This window comes from Argopecten irradians, chromosome 14 (assembly GCF_041381155.1).
Source record: "Argopecten irradians isolate NY chromosome 14, Ai_NY, whole genome shotgun sequence".
In the NCBI taxonomy this organism is placed as follows: Eukaryota; Metazoa; Mollusca; class Bivalvia; order Pectinida; family Pectinidae; genus Argopecten; species Argopecten irradians.
Window position 1 is genome coordinate 24,643,609 of NC_091147.1, and position 16,745 is coordinate 24,660,353.

The following is a 16,745-nucleotide window of genomic DNA, read 5'->3' on the forward strand; positions in this document are numbered from 1 at the left end:
TGACATTACAAACCAGGTGAGCGATACAGGCCCTCTGGGCCTCTTGTTTTGTTGAATGATCAAAATATTAATTTTGTACTGATCCATATGTATATATTGCTGATGGAATGATGCTAGTTTTCAAGTTTTAAAAGCATGCGTAAAAATTGAAAATTAAGCATTATATATCTATTAGTGTAATTATTTAATAAATGATCTAAATTAAATATGTTTTGTACATTTCCAGGGTGGTCTAGTCGCTAATTTAGCCAGTATGACAATCCAGTCTGAACACGCTGACCAGGGAGGTTATTCAGAGCAGGACATCAGTGATCAGGAACGCAAACTCAACTGGGAGAAAGGTCAAATGGACTATATGGGAGCCGACGCCTTCGCCAACATTCAGAAGAAATTGGACGAGACCCTACAAGGCCCAGCTACGGAGGAAACGGCTTCAACTACCAGCCCATTCTCAACAAAATCTAAGGCCGCTGACAAAGAATAAGGGGTGTGTTAAATTTGGCTATTAGGTGTAATTCTGTCAACTGGAGGGGTAAAAGTTTTATGGTGAATGTTATATTTTGTCATCTGTTTAGGAGATTATTTTGTAGATTTGTTATCGATGGAACAAAACTTTGATCGCAAGATTTAATTATAGGGAGTTCCCTCCCTTCACATATCTAGGGAAGGGAGGGGAGGGTGAGTTATCTCCCTTCACATATCTATGGGAGAGGGGTGTTTATAATTCACTACTTGTGCATGATTTTGATGTGAATTGTGAACAATTTGTATAAAAATGTCTTTATATTATGTTACTGTAGGATGTGATTTTAATCACCAAGATTATTATAACTGGGTTGGTAGTGTTTATGATATCCTGTCCACTATAAGCTGTGTCAGTTTAAGAAACAAAAATCAGATAAAACATTTTGGGGTTAACACTCGTACTGTATTCCATCTTTGCATATTGCAGTTATCTGCCCTTGCGGTTATGTATTGATTTTAAGGTCATGTGTATCCAAGCATAACATCATACTTTTTCAGAGAAAAACAAGTTTCGCTAACAAAACCGTAACATCACAATCCCACAAGGGAAGTAACTCTGTAGTATGCAAAGATGGAATACCAAATTACTAGTTTTACATTGATCTGTAGGGGCATGTTTACCTATAAGTAACATGACTGCTGTAATTAAAGCTAAATCAAAATTGTATCGCATTGGTTGGATACAGTATTTATGGCACTTTTGGAAACTATATTTTGAGCCTAAGGAGAACGATTTTCCTACAAAGGAAATAAACCTGTATTGTAATCAAAGTATCATATATTGGCAAAGTCTGCTTCTGAGCTTTTGAAAATTGATGGCCAAGTCTTAAAGATGTAAATAAAGTCTAGTACATACATGCCTATAGTTCTGCATTTAAATAAAAAAAAAACAGCATCTTGACAGTTTAGAATCATTTAAAACTGCATTGAAATATGTTTTTCGAGGTTGATATAGAGAATAGACACTTGGTAACATAAAAATTAGATTTTTTGGGGATTATGTAGTTGAGATATGAAAATCTAAATATTTATTATTAAGCAAATAATTATTATAGCAGTTAAACCAAAGACAGAACTATATTTTATTTACACTCAAAATAAATGTGAAAGTGACCTAACAACTCGATGAGTCTTAGAAATGCCTCTTCACCTTGGATTTTGAAACATAAAATATGAGAACTTGAATACATTTATGCAAAAGAAAATTCATTGTACTGAAAAAAATGCATTCAGCAAAAAATTACTGAGATTGACAAATATCGTCTCCATGCAATTTGATATTGAATTAAATACTAATGCTTCCAATATAAGCAAAATTGTGAAAGGTTTTGTTTAATATTATAGTTGTAATATTTTATTAATGCATTGTTATGTTAATGATGAATTTCAAAGTAGTCAAAATATATTTTGTTTGAATATTGAAGTTTGATTGTTAATTATAGTACGGACATTTAGACTCTAGTTCAAACAAGGTTGGTCCGAGTCTAGTGCTCTGATAGGAATGCTTAAACTTTATACTAATTAATTTTAAAGTCAGGTTATATACCTGGTATGTTTGCTTTCATGGTGGCTGAAGAAGATTTTTTCTAGGGTGCTTATTTAATTAAAAATGAATGCTAGATAATGTTATTAATTATGAATGTGTGTCCTCAAAATTTTACTATAATATGTTCGCTTGTCTTGCCACCTGTTCAGGCTCTAAAAGGTGGAGGTCAATAATATGGTTCTCAGGTAAGATCGGTATGGTGTTATATAGACCTGGTAGATTGGAGCGAGTTAGATTTAACGTATCACTCTGTATGATCTACCACATCATAAAAATAAATCCATTTTGAAGTCACTGAAAATTATTTTGTAGTATTGTCCAAATACATTAGAATTGAAATTTTGATTTCTGTTTAAAAGCAGTTATTGTTGTTTATCTAGAATCCTTGATACTCGAGGGATTTCTAATGACAGCTGCAGTATGGGTCACCTTGGTATGATTGGAAATTTGTGATTTTTTTTATATTACTTTGGATTTTTGTGAGAATACTTGTTCTATAGTTGTGTGGTACCTTGAAAGGGAGAACTTTTCTATAACGTTTTTTGTTGGGTGTTTTCAGTACAGTTTTGTGTGGAAGCTGCTTCATTGTGAATTATATCCTTTTTATCATATAAATAAATAAGCCTACATTAGACAAGTATCAGCAGAAAGTCAGACTATACCCAACATTAATCTGTGCATGTCAGAATGTCTAAGTCTGGTATCAGGATCAGAGGAAACTTGGACCCATACTTATCACACTATCTGTATGAAGTCTTTGATAGATATATTTGACAACATTTGATATTAAAATGTGGTCATTATACGCAGTATTATCTTCATGATTTAATGGGGTTTTTTTTCCCTGTGTTTTCTACCCAAGTCCCGTTTATATTTAAACACCTTATACTGACCTTGATGTTATTGTGTACAAATAGTCTGTATTTTTAGTTCTTACTTCATATATTATTCAGAACATGTATGAGGTATAAAGCAACCGAATGCTTACCTCACAACCAAATTGCATGGACAATACTATGCCTAATAGATCTCTCTCCTCTTACTGAGACAAAATCAGTATTTTTGTAGCTTTAGTTTTGTATACTAGCTGTCCCAATGGTGTTTTTCATTCCTTGTAGAATTATCATATTGTGTAGTTTTCTAGTTAATTTTAAAAAATACTAATGAAATAATACTCTTGAGAAAACATCTTACAGGTTAGCATATGTGACTAAAAATGGCATGTATATACTACCAAGTTCAGTAGAATATCTTACTAATATGTATAACACATATTTATCCAATATCTTCAGATCCATAAGATATTTTAAACTTAGCCTGTTACTTATTGTGATTTCATTTGCTATTAAATTGATCTTTATGGAATCCAGATCAATCAATCAGAATTTTTATCGTAGAATTTAAGAGTGCGAGAACATGCCACAACTTGTTGCGATCATACAGTGTGTAAGGGAGATAAGTCATTTTTAAAAGGGAGATAACTTAATAAAATTTGATTAAATTCAACATCAGAATTTTGGAAGTGATGGAAATTTTATGTTTAACATTGAACAAAAAATCCATTGTTTTTGAATTCAAGAATTATTAAAAATAAGCATATATTGATGTATATAAATACAATTATATTAAATTTGTAATCAATTACATGTACACTTATCTATTTTCAGTATCTATTACATATTACATATAACTCTATAATAAGTATATATACACAAAAATGTATATAAAATTATTTTATACATATCTTGATATTTAATCTATGCACAGTATCTTCCTATTTTAGAAGGTTTTTTTCCAAGCTAAGCGCCAGTGTGTACAATTACAGATTTATCTAAACAAATTTAAACATTGAATCCTGCCAAATCCTGAAATTTCAAATACAATGTACTGTTTAAAAATTTAGATTTTTAATCCCGTTCATCTTAATTTAAAGTCAAAATTGTTGTAGAACATAAATCTCCTCCAGTCTTTTACTGCAAAATATACACCCATAGTAACAGTACTTTCATAAGATTCCAATGTATGTGTGTTTGAAATCTGTATCTACTGTGTGGTTTACTAATATGTTACAGAACTCTTATTGTAGCTGATAGAGAAGTTGGTGGTCTGTCATGCATGGAACAGTTACACAATATCATATACATGTATGAGTGCAAGATTCTCAGAGTACTAATTTAGCTTTATATGGATAAGTCTAAGCTTTGTTTAGGTATGTGTACAGAAAATCTTCTCTCGTATGGTATTTAATTAAGTGTATAGTTTTTTCCTATCTTCAGATTTAGTGCAATAACCTCCATTTCTCCATTTTTAATTGAAAACACAGACAGAAATCCTTGGTAGTCTAGAGAGATTTATTGTCAAATGGAGACTTGTTGATTGTTAATAGAGAAAAAACATGTTCGTTTTGACTGTAGGGCATAATTGGTGCGGAAAAGATTGTCTAATTGTTTAATCCTGTTTGTCATAACTACATGTCGTGGTATTAACGTTACCGTGAAATGTCATATTCAAGAAATGCTTTTAGAATGTTGAATTTAAAATTAATGTTTTGTTAAGTTTCCAAGCATATGGACCCTTTAGCTTGTGTAGATATGCTTATCCTGTATAATTCTGTATTAATGATTTAATTGTTTCAGAATATTTAATTAACAATATTATTGTTGATAAAAACGTGTTAAAAAAATACAACACTGCAATTGTTTGTTGAGAAAAAAAAATCTATAGTTCTTATAGCATAAAGTTTGTTATATTCATCTATATAATAATAATCCTTTTTATAAAATTTATGTAATTTATGAAAATGAGTTTGCATCAAGTGTAACTGAGGTATTTTGTCTTTGGTATGTATATGTACATGTATCTATTGTTTATATTGTTTACCAAACAAAAGGTGTGTAGATGTTCAATGAAAAGTATCACTGTCAATCAAACAACATCTGATTTATTTGAGCTACTTTCCTTTGTTTCGCTTTTAAAGAGTGAAATGAAGGCAAATAACTCTTAAAATCAAATCAAAATAGTCAAATTATACAAATCAGGGATATCCAGTGAAATGTGTTGAAAATTCCATGAAGCACCTTGATAATACATTGTTCTTCAGATTTATGATTATTTTTGACCGTTGAAAAACTGCCTACACAAAACTACCCGATGATGAATATATAATTATGCACTGCCGCAGAAATTTGTAAAGTATATTTCAGAGTTATATCCCTTACAGGAAGGTATTAATTGTGACGTCATTATTTTGTGGGCAAAAATATTTAGATACAGTACATCGTTTTCTCGAATATGATGTCTTTTCTCACACAAACATGACATAAAAAATAAGACCTTGAAAGGGCAACAACTCTGTAATATGCCAATAATACAAGACTTGTCCCCTTAAGGACATCTTAATATCTCGCAAATCATTGACATTACTTCTGCGAGTAAAGTTAGATACAATATAAAGCTGTTGCATCATATTCATACGAGGTTACTCTGCAAAAATGAAATAGACAAATATATTTCATAGGATAGGCATGTTTCAATTCAGTCGTCCAGATTGGTAGTTAAAATGGGCGTTAAATCTAATAACCCATATTTCCTATTCCTAATCTATTAACATTAATCACAGCCTCAGTTACCTTGTTAAATAAAATATCAAATTAACTTTTTTTTCTGCAGCATTAATATGTGGCCGTGGCTAAGAAATGGCGAGATATGTCTCGGAAATGTCTCGGACAGAGAGATTGGTTGTGTGATTTTTTGTGTATGACGCAAGCTATTGTTTGCTAGCTGTAAATGTCCACTGGTTCAGAAGTGCTATAATAGATGAAATGTGTTGGCGATCGATATATATATATATATATCTATATAAACATAGGACTGTTATTATCAAAATAAAAATACAGTATTTATATATAACTGCGTCATTTTTCATTATTTTATCATCAATGAATCTTTTCTGTGCTTTAAATACTGATTTGAACATTCAAATAGAGCTACCAGCTTTCTTTATAATTTGAAAACAAGATCCTAGTGGGATCTTGGTGCCCACCAAATAACATTTTATGCCTGACAATTAAAAGGGGGATCTATTCTTTGCTTTTCAAACTTCAGCTATCAAAATTCAAGATGGTAGCTTGTCAGCCATTTTGTTGACAATCTGTTCCAAATTTGCATTAGGCAAATCTAAGGCTCTAGAGAAACCTACTGTACTTTCTGAGAAATAGTAACAAACTTCAACTACCAAAATCCAAGATGTCTGCCTTGTTGACCAATCCAAAATGCACCTAGGGGAACCTTAATCTGAAATTTAAGAAAGATACCTTCAGCACTTTCTGAGAAACAGCGGTAACAAGAATTGCTAATGAACAGACGGGCCACAGACAAAAAGTGATTGAATAGCCCACCAAAATCTTTACTGTAATATGAAACTTTTAACTTCTAACTGGTTCATATTATGCCAGTAGCACACAGACCGCATGGGTTGTCCTCTGAGGCCAAGAAGACTTCTCAGAATATCTTCATGTAAAGCTATGGTACTCATAAAACATGACTACAATAATTAATACATTCTTTACTCTTTATTAGCATCATATTTTAACACGCATACATCAGCAGTGTGATGTAAAGTAGAACTCTGATACCGCTAAATCATGGGATACAAAAATAGTTAGATGTATTCTAGCTAGATGTACAGAAAAACGTTTACTTTCAAAAGTATTATTCATAGTTTAAAGTAACATTCTTTCCTTTAATATTTCGAGCAAAATGTGTACTTTCAAAAATAAGTAATCATAGTTTAAAGTAAAAATCTTTCGTTGAATATTTCTAGGGCACTGAAATTAAACAAAATGGGAAATATGTCTGCTTGATGGCACAAGGGTCATCTTGATTTATATCTTCCCAGAAGATCTTTCAGCTTCTAAGGAGAAAAGATCATGGAAGTAAAATAGCTATAAATAGAGTGAAAAAATGTTAATTCTAGAAGTAGAAGAAAGGAATTAAATCAAAGAACCTTTATATGTAAAAGTTTGGTATTATTGTCATCAGAATTAATGAGGTTCTACTATATGATGAACACAATATGGTACTAACCTGAAGCAAACAAATAAATGACAATTCTTATGTCGCAACAGATTTATACATGATTATTTACACAAGTTTCGTGATCTATTTATATATATTTTTAAATGAACACTTATACAGTGAAAAGCATATATTTACATAATGACAACACATGATTTATATAATAATGAAAATAAATGGTTTATACAATGAAAATGGAGACGTCTGCTTCTCTATAAAATAACATAAAATCCGACGAGAATGACAATAATAAAACCTTACAGTTGTCAGTACACAAAATTTACAACACACAAAAACAATTATGCTGCCGAATCTTTAAAAAATAACACCTCTCAAACCTCATCAAATGCCAAACACACGATAAAATGTATCAAATTTTAATTTCAAACCGAAATAAAAATTTGAAATTAAAATGCATGATCAGAGAACAAGGGAGATAATCCTGTAATATGTTGCCTTTAAGCAATAACATGTACCAAAGACATATGTGTCACTTATAAATCCTTTCATTCACATTCATAATTATACAAGCTTTCATCCCTGCCTTTGAAGTGTAATGTAGTTGATAACTGCATGTCAAAATTTCAAATGTTCACCTATTTTCATTTGATCATTAAACATTATTCAAAGGATAGATTTTAAAACACTAATGTGTATACAGTCTGAGTTCCCATGACTAGTAATTCTGTATATCTAGTGTGTACCAAACTTCTTGTAGATTTATATATAATTAACAACAAGCCTTTAAAAATACATCCTCACTGGTACATTTCTGGTGTGGCCCAAGTTTCCTCTGACCTCAACACCACACTTAGGCGATCTGAAAATTATTTTCCCGCTGTAGTCCAGGTACTGTAAAGCATGTATTTGACCACGGCATTCTGAATGATTGGTGTCCTACATCAGACATTGTTTGTCAGAATTAGGTCTAAGTGTGGTGTAAGGGTCAAAGGAAACTTGGGCTAGGAACATGTCGTGACATTTGAATGCCTCTTGCAATGTACCAACAAAGTACTGGCAATAACTGCGTCCTGATACTGGGGTAAGTATCAGTGACTTTTCTTTAGTCATAACAAACTGGAATCCACATCTGAAATAAAAACGAAAAGAAAATATGTAACAAAACAGCTACAATTTACAAAATTTATATTTTCATACATTACTATGAAATTTCTCTTTCAGCAAATTTTCAACTTGTGTATAGCTATTTTAGAGTTAATTATCTTGGTTGTTGATTATTTTGCATTCATTTACAATTTTCTTTACAGTGCTTTTATTAAATCAATAAAATAAATGCAGACTTGTTAAAAACTTCTGAAACATACAGAACAAATTAATGCTTTGATACATGTCAATATTTAACATGCTTGATTAGACACTCTGAACTATAAAATATGAACACATTGTACCTTATTGATTTCCTAATGTGATATAAATATTATCCAAAATTATGTCAATAGTAATTTAGAATAAAGTATTTGCTGCAATTAGCATTCTCTAATAAGTGTCTCCCTTTGTTATAATTTTAAGTGCATTGGGTACAAATTACAGCCAATACTGTACTATCAGAAAGGTTTGTACACTGCATATTCAACTTAGTATAGGCTACCTACAGGTATTCAGCTGATATGAAAAAAATAAATGCAGCAGTCCTAACATATGACTAAAACTCATTCTCGTACTTATTACCCATGTCAAAATCTTTCATTACGTGTAAAAGATTCAAATTATCTCCATGGGAAAGTTTATATTAACTTGCTTATTTGAATAAAATAATATTTCTGAGCCAAGTTTGCACCTTTCTTATTCCTAAATTTATACACGATACCTTGGTCAATCTGAAAGTTTATGCTTTGTACCTGAGTCAAACTCTAACTTTTTAGAGGATGAAGAATCACCTTCTATATCTACGTCACTTTCAGGGGCGTTCAACGCGCTCAAGGTCACGTCTGGAAATCAATTATCAAATTATTGTAAACAAACTTCTCAATAAGTTAACAAATACAGCCAACGTACATGTTTAGTGAACTCAATGTATCAGTAAATAATATAGATAATGATGATTAAATTAATGATGAATGAAGTTATGAGCACTTGCTCATATATGATATTATAAATACCTGTAAGATATAATCTGTAATTTCACATGATCATAATTAATGAGAGTACATGAACTTTCTTATAAGTATCGAAAACAATTTTTAATACTGAAACATACACGTTCACTAGCATTGATACAAAACATGTCAATAAATAACAACAATTACCGAAGAAAAATTGCAAAAGCTTAGAATAGAACAAAAATAAATGAAAAGCTTTAACAAGTAACAAAATGAGTACATGATGTATAAAAAGTGTACAAATACGTAACATATTCCATGTTCCACAAAAAGGAATAATTTGGTAATGATGGATTGACGGAATCAGATTTATTTTAGTCTGGAACCTTGAGACAATATCAACATCTACTTCAAATATGTATACATCCTTGATACTTCAGGGGTTACTATCAATATCACTGTCATATCCACCTCTCATTTATGGCAAAACTGAAGACACTGTGCGATAACAGATGATATAGGTAGTAATGTCCTTTAGTGTACATTAAAAGAATCAAATAACAGTAAGCTGTAGTTGACCTATGGCTTTGAAATTGGGCGTTGTTCTGGGTAGTATTCAGAGGAAGTCACAGAAGGCCAGTGATTGGTCAGTAGTTTTTATTCTAAAATGTCTTCAGTTTTGCTATGACATAACCCAGGGGTGGATATCAAGAGAGTGATAGTAAACCCTGGAGTATCAAGGATGGATAAGATTAAAACATCATGGTAACAATGACTTGTACACTTTATACATTCCACCATTCATCCTACCACTGTAAATTAATATATACCATTTTATTGCTCACCTTACATCTCTACAGTTACTCCTACAAAACATTGGAAAAATTTCCTGAAAATCTAGAAACGTATGAAAGAAACCAATGTCCCAGTCTCCATATGGAAATGAGAGAGGACAAGACAAGATGGGATGGGATATTGGTTGGTCAAGCCACTAAAATTTCAATCAGAGCTCATCTGTGAATTCCTATATGTATCAGGGAATTATCATTCACTTGGTTGGGAGGGTCAGCATCTAAGGGAAAGTTTAACTCATTCACCCCTGAACTTTCATAATGGACCGGTCCAGTCTTTGATTCAGAGGAGTTTAAATGTGTCTTCAGGGGTGGATGAGTTAAACAAGTAAGACATATGTTCCACAGGTCAAACTTCAAAACTAGAAAGGTCAGATATAAATTCCCTAGCTTCCATATGAAATTATGACAGAGTATAACAAGATAGCTTGACAGACAAGGGATTTTCCTACCCTAATTCATGTCAAGACATGTACCTTGTATAAATCAAACTTTATTAAGCTAGTAGAAAGCAGCGTACCATTTTTCTGCTTTTTTGCCTGTGGTTCACCGGCTACGGCAGTAGAAGTCGGTGCAGTAGTTACTGTGACCAGCTTTTTGTCCATTACAACTTTCTTTGGAGAGTCTGTTGGTTGTGGTAGTCCAGCTTCTTCATAGGACTTCCGTTTCATTTGTGTTCGGATCTGAGTACTGACAAAAAAACGAAAATTAATTAAAACAAGCAAAACACAAATGACTGTAAAATATTATATAGGATACTTTTAGTTGGTTTGTTGCCAAGATTTAAACATCCTACATGTACGTAACAGCCAGGGTCATTAAGGATTTGCCAAGCATAGCGATGGAGAAAAGCCTGAGTACCCACAGAGTAACCACCAACCAACAGTTAGTACCTGGCAACTGCCCAACATGGGTTTTGAATGAACGACCAGATACTAATTAAGATGGATGGATTATGGTATTTATATGTCAGGACATCTTAACCACTCAGTTGCGTACTGTTTTGATTGTTAATAAAGAGCATGAATAATAGAACTCTTATTAGTTAAAGTGAGTTGTAAACATTATTAATTTTATTGACAATTGAACAGTGTCTTCTGACAAAACAATACAAACATTTTGAAGCAAGGTATATCATTATAATACAACCATCATACTATTCATGTTAATTCATAAATGGATTATTCTTGGAAATTTGCAAGGGAAGTGAAATACAGTAATATAACCTATTACTTATAGTAAAATAATATATACCATAAATTGATTTTTGATAGGTTTTTGAAATTAATATGCTGAATGACTATTTTTTTCTAATTTTATACAAATACATAAAGCATGCAGTCACATGATATACCATGCTTATGATAAATATTTATAAAGGATGTAGATATATCAAACTTTCAAACGCAGAAACATCCAAATTAGTACTCACATTGTTCTTGTTTTAATAACATCACTTAATTTGTCCAAGTCATCACCAAATCTCTTAACTGCGGTTCTCAACAGTTCAATTTCTTGTTGGGTCCACTTGCCACTGTTCAAAGGTCAATCGTTCTTACTGTATGCTGTGTTATAATTTTAACTGTCATATCATATCACCACTAAATAGGTACTGCTCAAAGTTGTTACTAAATTAAAGCAATTTATACTATATAATATATAGAGCAAGGTTTCTGAGTCCATAAAAGAATTATGCAAAAATTAAGAAATGAACAATTTTATTCTTGTAAATAAGCAATTAATTAAAATTTCAATCCAAACATTCATACTTTGTTATAATAATAATTAATATACAGTATAACCCCTCGAATTATAACTCGAACTCAGATTCCTCGAACACCCCTCATTCGTCGAACTGATCCCAAGGTCCCAACTGTGTCCCTATATATTTCCTCTAACAAAACCCTGGATATAGCTCTAACAGCTATTCATCGAATACCCCCTATTCCTTGAACAGATATATATCACTGTTTCATCATATACATGGTATTCAATCATGTATTCATCGAACAGGTGTTCGGCCATTGAAAAATTTTCAAACATTTATTTCTATGTAATACATTTTTTTTTTCAAATTGATATTGCTATCAAAAAAACACTTTTGTAAAAGTTGCAAATCTTGATAATCATGTTAATTAAAATGTCATCCTAGTCTTGCAGTGAAAAACTGAAGTAGACCTTATGTAAACCATGGATTTGATTCCCAGGAGACTATTGGTCTCTTAGATTTACAGAATTTGTACCTAAATTCTGGATTTTGTGAAAAACCAAACAAAATTTAGGTTATTATGCTTGAGGACAAAACTGATAAAAAATTTTTGAGTAGGCACTGATTTTATAGGGTCAGTCGGGTTACTGGAAACACAAATATTATTTTGTTTGGCCTCATGACCAATGACAAATGATGTGTCGAAAACCCTGTATTCCTCGAACTATTGATCTTTTCCCCTGTTGTTTGAGTTAAAGGAGTTTCACTGTATATAAAACTGAAGCCATTTCAGGAAAAATAAACTGACCAATTCACAGACCTTTGAAGATGACACAGAGAGATGTCTATTGTGTATTGTATTATGAGTATGACGCCCTATACAGTAATACAATACCCAATAATGCCCAACTACAAAGCCATACATTCAGTGCACTGTTATTCAATGTAAATCAAATGAGGCCAAAAAAAAATGTCTGTTTACGGTTACCTGACCGACCCTTATTTTTTAACCCCATTCCTAATATTTTTCCACTTTTCTACGAAAAAATATAAAAAAAAGTCAGGATTTCGATCTCAGGCTCCGGTTCCGGCCATCATTTTAGAGTGAAAAACATTATAAAAAGAAGACAAAAATCCTCCCAACCGACCATATTTATTTTGCCAATGTAACCTTTAACAAACATTTTTTTGGCTGACAAAACTACCTGTTTCAGTTGTTGTTGTCAACAAAGTCTTCAGTTTTGGTATAATCCTGGGGTGGATACATGACAGTGATAGTAACCCCTCGAATATCGAAGATGTATTTATATAAGAGATTTCAGATGAATCTTGGCACCTACCTTTGACAGGTTTTTTTTCTTCTAAATTTATTGATATTGAATTTATAAATGTATTGCTGTGTTTTATCCTGTACAAGATAAAAACCTCACCTAGAAGGGCTGGGCTCTGCTGTGGGATGAAGTTGCATGGTAAGGTCTCCAAGCTTACTGAAGGCCGCTCCAGCAGCTGTGAATATCTCACCAACCTACAGAAAACACATTTTAAGTGATAAATAAATGTTCCTTGTAAAATACATTAGTTTATCTGATGCAAAATAATGGTATACGAAACAAGATTTTAACATCACCAGATGATGACTGTGACCCTATAGCAATAGGTATATAGTGATATGGGTTTACTTCTGTCAGTATCTGGATTTTGGAGTCCATGAATCCAGGATGCAATTTTATCTAAGACCATCAGTTACCATTAGTGGTGCGCGGTATTATCGGTATACCGATATATCCAGGTTCAATTTGAAAACGATACGTATCGCAGTACGATTTAGTCGTATCGGTTCACTCGGAATCATTCGGGGATTTTCCGTATATTTCCGTGAAAATTTCGTTTTTGACGGGAAATATTTTTAAAATGAGAATTTGTATAAAAATTAAAACTGAAATATATATTTTAACAACATTTCAGACAAATGTATAGGTTAAGATGGATTTTTGGGATGTTATTATGCGTAGATTATGATTGATCTTGTGCTTAGTAACGTTTCAAAATGGCGACCTTCATAGGCACGAATGATAACCTCGTAAAAATCCCAAGCAAAAGCGGTTGTATGGCAGCATTTTGGCCTTATAGTACGTAAAGGGGAAATAAATAGCGAGTAAAGCATCGCTTGATGTCGATTGTGTACGGCAATCGTTAAATGTAGTGGCGGAACAAGGAACCTGACGACTCACTTGCGTCGCCATCACCCAGCTACTGAGTCCCGTCCAGTAGTAAGTGTTTGCAAAATATCGAGCGGAAGTAACACAGACATTATCTCGCATTTTTTAGATAAAAACAAGAATAAAAGTGATATATTGACAAAACATTTATTTCATACTCTTTTTAGGTGATTGACAGAAAAAACCATGCAATTCTTATTCTACAAAAATAATACCAAAATATCATGATACGTATCATAATACACTTATGATGTATCGTGATATATCGCGATACAAAATTTTTCGCGATACCCATCCCTAGTTACCATATTAACATGTACCAGGTCCGGTAGCACCGCTAAATCTGGCTATATATAGCTATAGCTAGATTTGACTTCATAGCCAAATCTGACTACATGTATAACAGACAAATGTAAACAAACAGGAGAGGTCAGGTCTTGTCACATTTTTCTTGTGCAGTATGAAAGCATGGATGACAAAACATGTAAGTCGGTGATATCAGAATAATGTTTGACTACCTGCTCATTTGCAGACATTTTTTTAAATTCCATCGTTGCAATTATCTAATATCCATTATCACTATTCCTCGGTACCAAAATTAAACTATATAGCATGGTGATCCAATTCACAATATTGTGTTGTTGTGTCGTCTGCAGATAAGCATCCACCTGGGCATGATGAAGATTCAGTCCTCAGGTGAACCGCGCGTACCTAGATCATGCAGATCCTGTGCAAAATTGACCATGTGTAAAAATTGTTCAGGCTCATAAACAACAAGTCAAGATAGAATCTATATGGCATATTTCAAATGGAATATTAGGATTTTATATCTTTTTCACTTTATGTCACTTTTGTTTACATTTGTCTACTATACGTGTTGTCAGATTTAGCTATATAGTAAAATCTAGCGAAATAGCCAGATTTAGCTATGCTTCTGGACATGTGTATAATAAGAGGTTAAAAACTGATTGTATTTTAGTTGAAGGTTTTCGGTTATGTTTAAGCACTTCTTCAGGCAAAATATCAAGTTTTTAATACACGAATAATCAGGGCACACTCCGCAGCCGGATCTTTGAGTTCATTTATTTGAGTTTATGCTAGACAATTATTACATCATATACTTCTAACGTCATGTTACCCAAATTGGCACGCTACCCAAAATGGCACACTTTTCGATAATATTGCTTCCGTTTTAATTCACTTTGGAAATTTTCTTTTAGCTGTTGCTATAATTATTCCCTGATCATCATGAAATACTTTAATGGTGATATTTCCACATGACCATAGCTAGGAGGGATTTTGTTCAGCTATAAACTTGAGAAAATACCTGAAATCAAGTGTTACGGTAAATATTGCCCCGTGCGATGACTCTAGTTTTCCACTTTTCGCTCAATAGTCTGCTCTAAAAAGTGTGGAAATGGTATAAACTATGTCTAGAACACAAATTTAATCAATTTAGTTGTCAGTTACTTGGTAGTTTCATAGTTCAGAGCTGTTTTATCCTCAGTAAATGTTGATTTTCTAGTATGAAAATTTTTCATCTGCGATAATGTGCGCATGCGAAATGAAACAAAGGTGCGCTCGAATAGCACTTATACATCCAAGAGTTACTTCCCTTATGCCATTTATATGTTTATTTAACAGTAAAACACACACAAAGCTTACAAAGGCAAAATATGCCTAAATATTGTCGTAAAAAATTATGTAAGAAAGGTAAGTGATAACCATAAAGATGAAATTTTACCTGCGTAATGACTACATTGATTTTGACGTCAATCATCCAAATAATACATATAGAGAAAAGTGTTCAATGGCATTAATTGTTGATTTTTGTATTGTAGTTTCAATATAAGTCAAATTATATTTGAAATATCCCGATATTTTTCTATGCTCACTGTTTTTACCTGGGTGTGCCAATCTGGGTACGCGCACCTGGTTGATAGCAGGTGCGTTCCAGACCTGTATCCAAGGATGCTATTTATGGAAACACGTGCAGAAAGAATTCCAAACATAAACCAACAGACAGATGATAGGCTCTATTTGTAAGATTGATACAAAAATTGGAATTTTATTGCAATCTGACAAATAGATGCTTAAAAATAAGAAAAATGTGTGCCAATCTGGGTTACATGACGTTATAGTTTAAAGTGTGTCCTTTTATTTCTAAATTATGTCTTCAACATGAAATAGAAAATAAAATAGACTATACAAGTAGTGCTTCGCTCTTCCTATGCCGTGCATGATTCATATTAAAACATCTGGCTGCGCCCTTAAAGGCCTTGCCTTCAGTCATATTAAATAAGTTGTCGTTATACATGGCAGTTTTGCTGATGCTAAAATGACAACATCAAAATTCTTAAGACAACTCGGTCATTGTCACAATATCTTAACTATAGTGCACAAAAGAGAGGCGAGTTGTCTTCATTATCCGAGTGACAACTGTGCGATATAGACTTTTGGATTCAAATGTACGACAACTGCATATGATTTACATAACCAAGTTTCAGATATCTTACCTTGCTTGCAGAACTCATGATCCTGCAAAGCAATGAAAACACGAAAGAAACGATGAAAACTCCACTGGAATATGTTCTTTCTTCTCCGCCAAAAATCAACGGAAGTTGGAAAGTTTACAACGGAACAGGCTATATAGTCTCAAAGCAAAACATAAAAGATGTATTCATCTTTATATTCACAACTATTTAAATAAACTATTGTTTATTATTATAAAGAATTAAACTTTAAAGTTATTAATTAAAA

General features: G+C 32.4%; 2 protein-coding genes across 5 annotated transcripts in view; one reads left to right on the forward strand and one right to left on the reverse strand.

Moving 5' to 3' along the window:
- LOC138307773 (glycogenin-2-like) overlaps positions 1-2,135 on the forward strand; it is a 44,386-nt gene extending 42,251 nt beyond the window's left edge. Inside the window, 1 exon segment of the mRNA XM_069248650.1 lies at positions 227-2,135. Coding sequence (XP_069104751.1) covers positions 227-484 — 258 coding nt within the window. The 3' untranslated portion in view covers positions 485-2,135.
- A 4,492-nt stretch (positions 2,136-6,627) lies between these two features.
- On the reverse strand, positions 6,628-16,650 carry LOC138307777 (chromatin complexes subunit BAP18-like). Of its 4 annotated transcripts, none has more exons than XM_069248657.1 (6): positions 16,502-16,650; positions 13,197-13,291; positions 11,491-11,592; positions 10,579-10,748; positions 9,046-9,096; positions 6,628-8,237 (listed from the first exon to the last, which is right to left on the reverse strand). In XM_069248657.1, exons 1-6 carry the CDS (start codon positions 16,517-16,519, stop codon positions 8,215-8,217), a joined length of 459 nt encoding a protein of 152 aa, XP_069104758.1. In that variant the 5' UTR covers positions 16,520-16,650; the 3' UTR covers positions 6,628-8,214. The 4 variants fall into 4 exon arrangements, with proteins under 4 accessions (XP_069104758.1, XP_069104757.1, XP_069104759.1 ...); XM_069248656.1 differs by having other exon boundaries at positions 9,007-9,096; XM_069248658.1 differs by lacking the exon at positions 9,046-9,096 and adding an exon at positions 10,053-10,073.
- Positions 16,651-16,745: the final 95 nt, after the last annotated feature.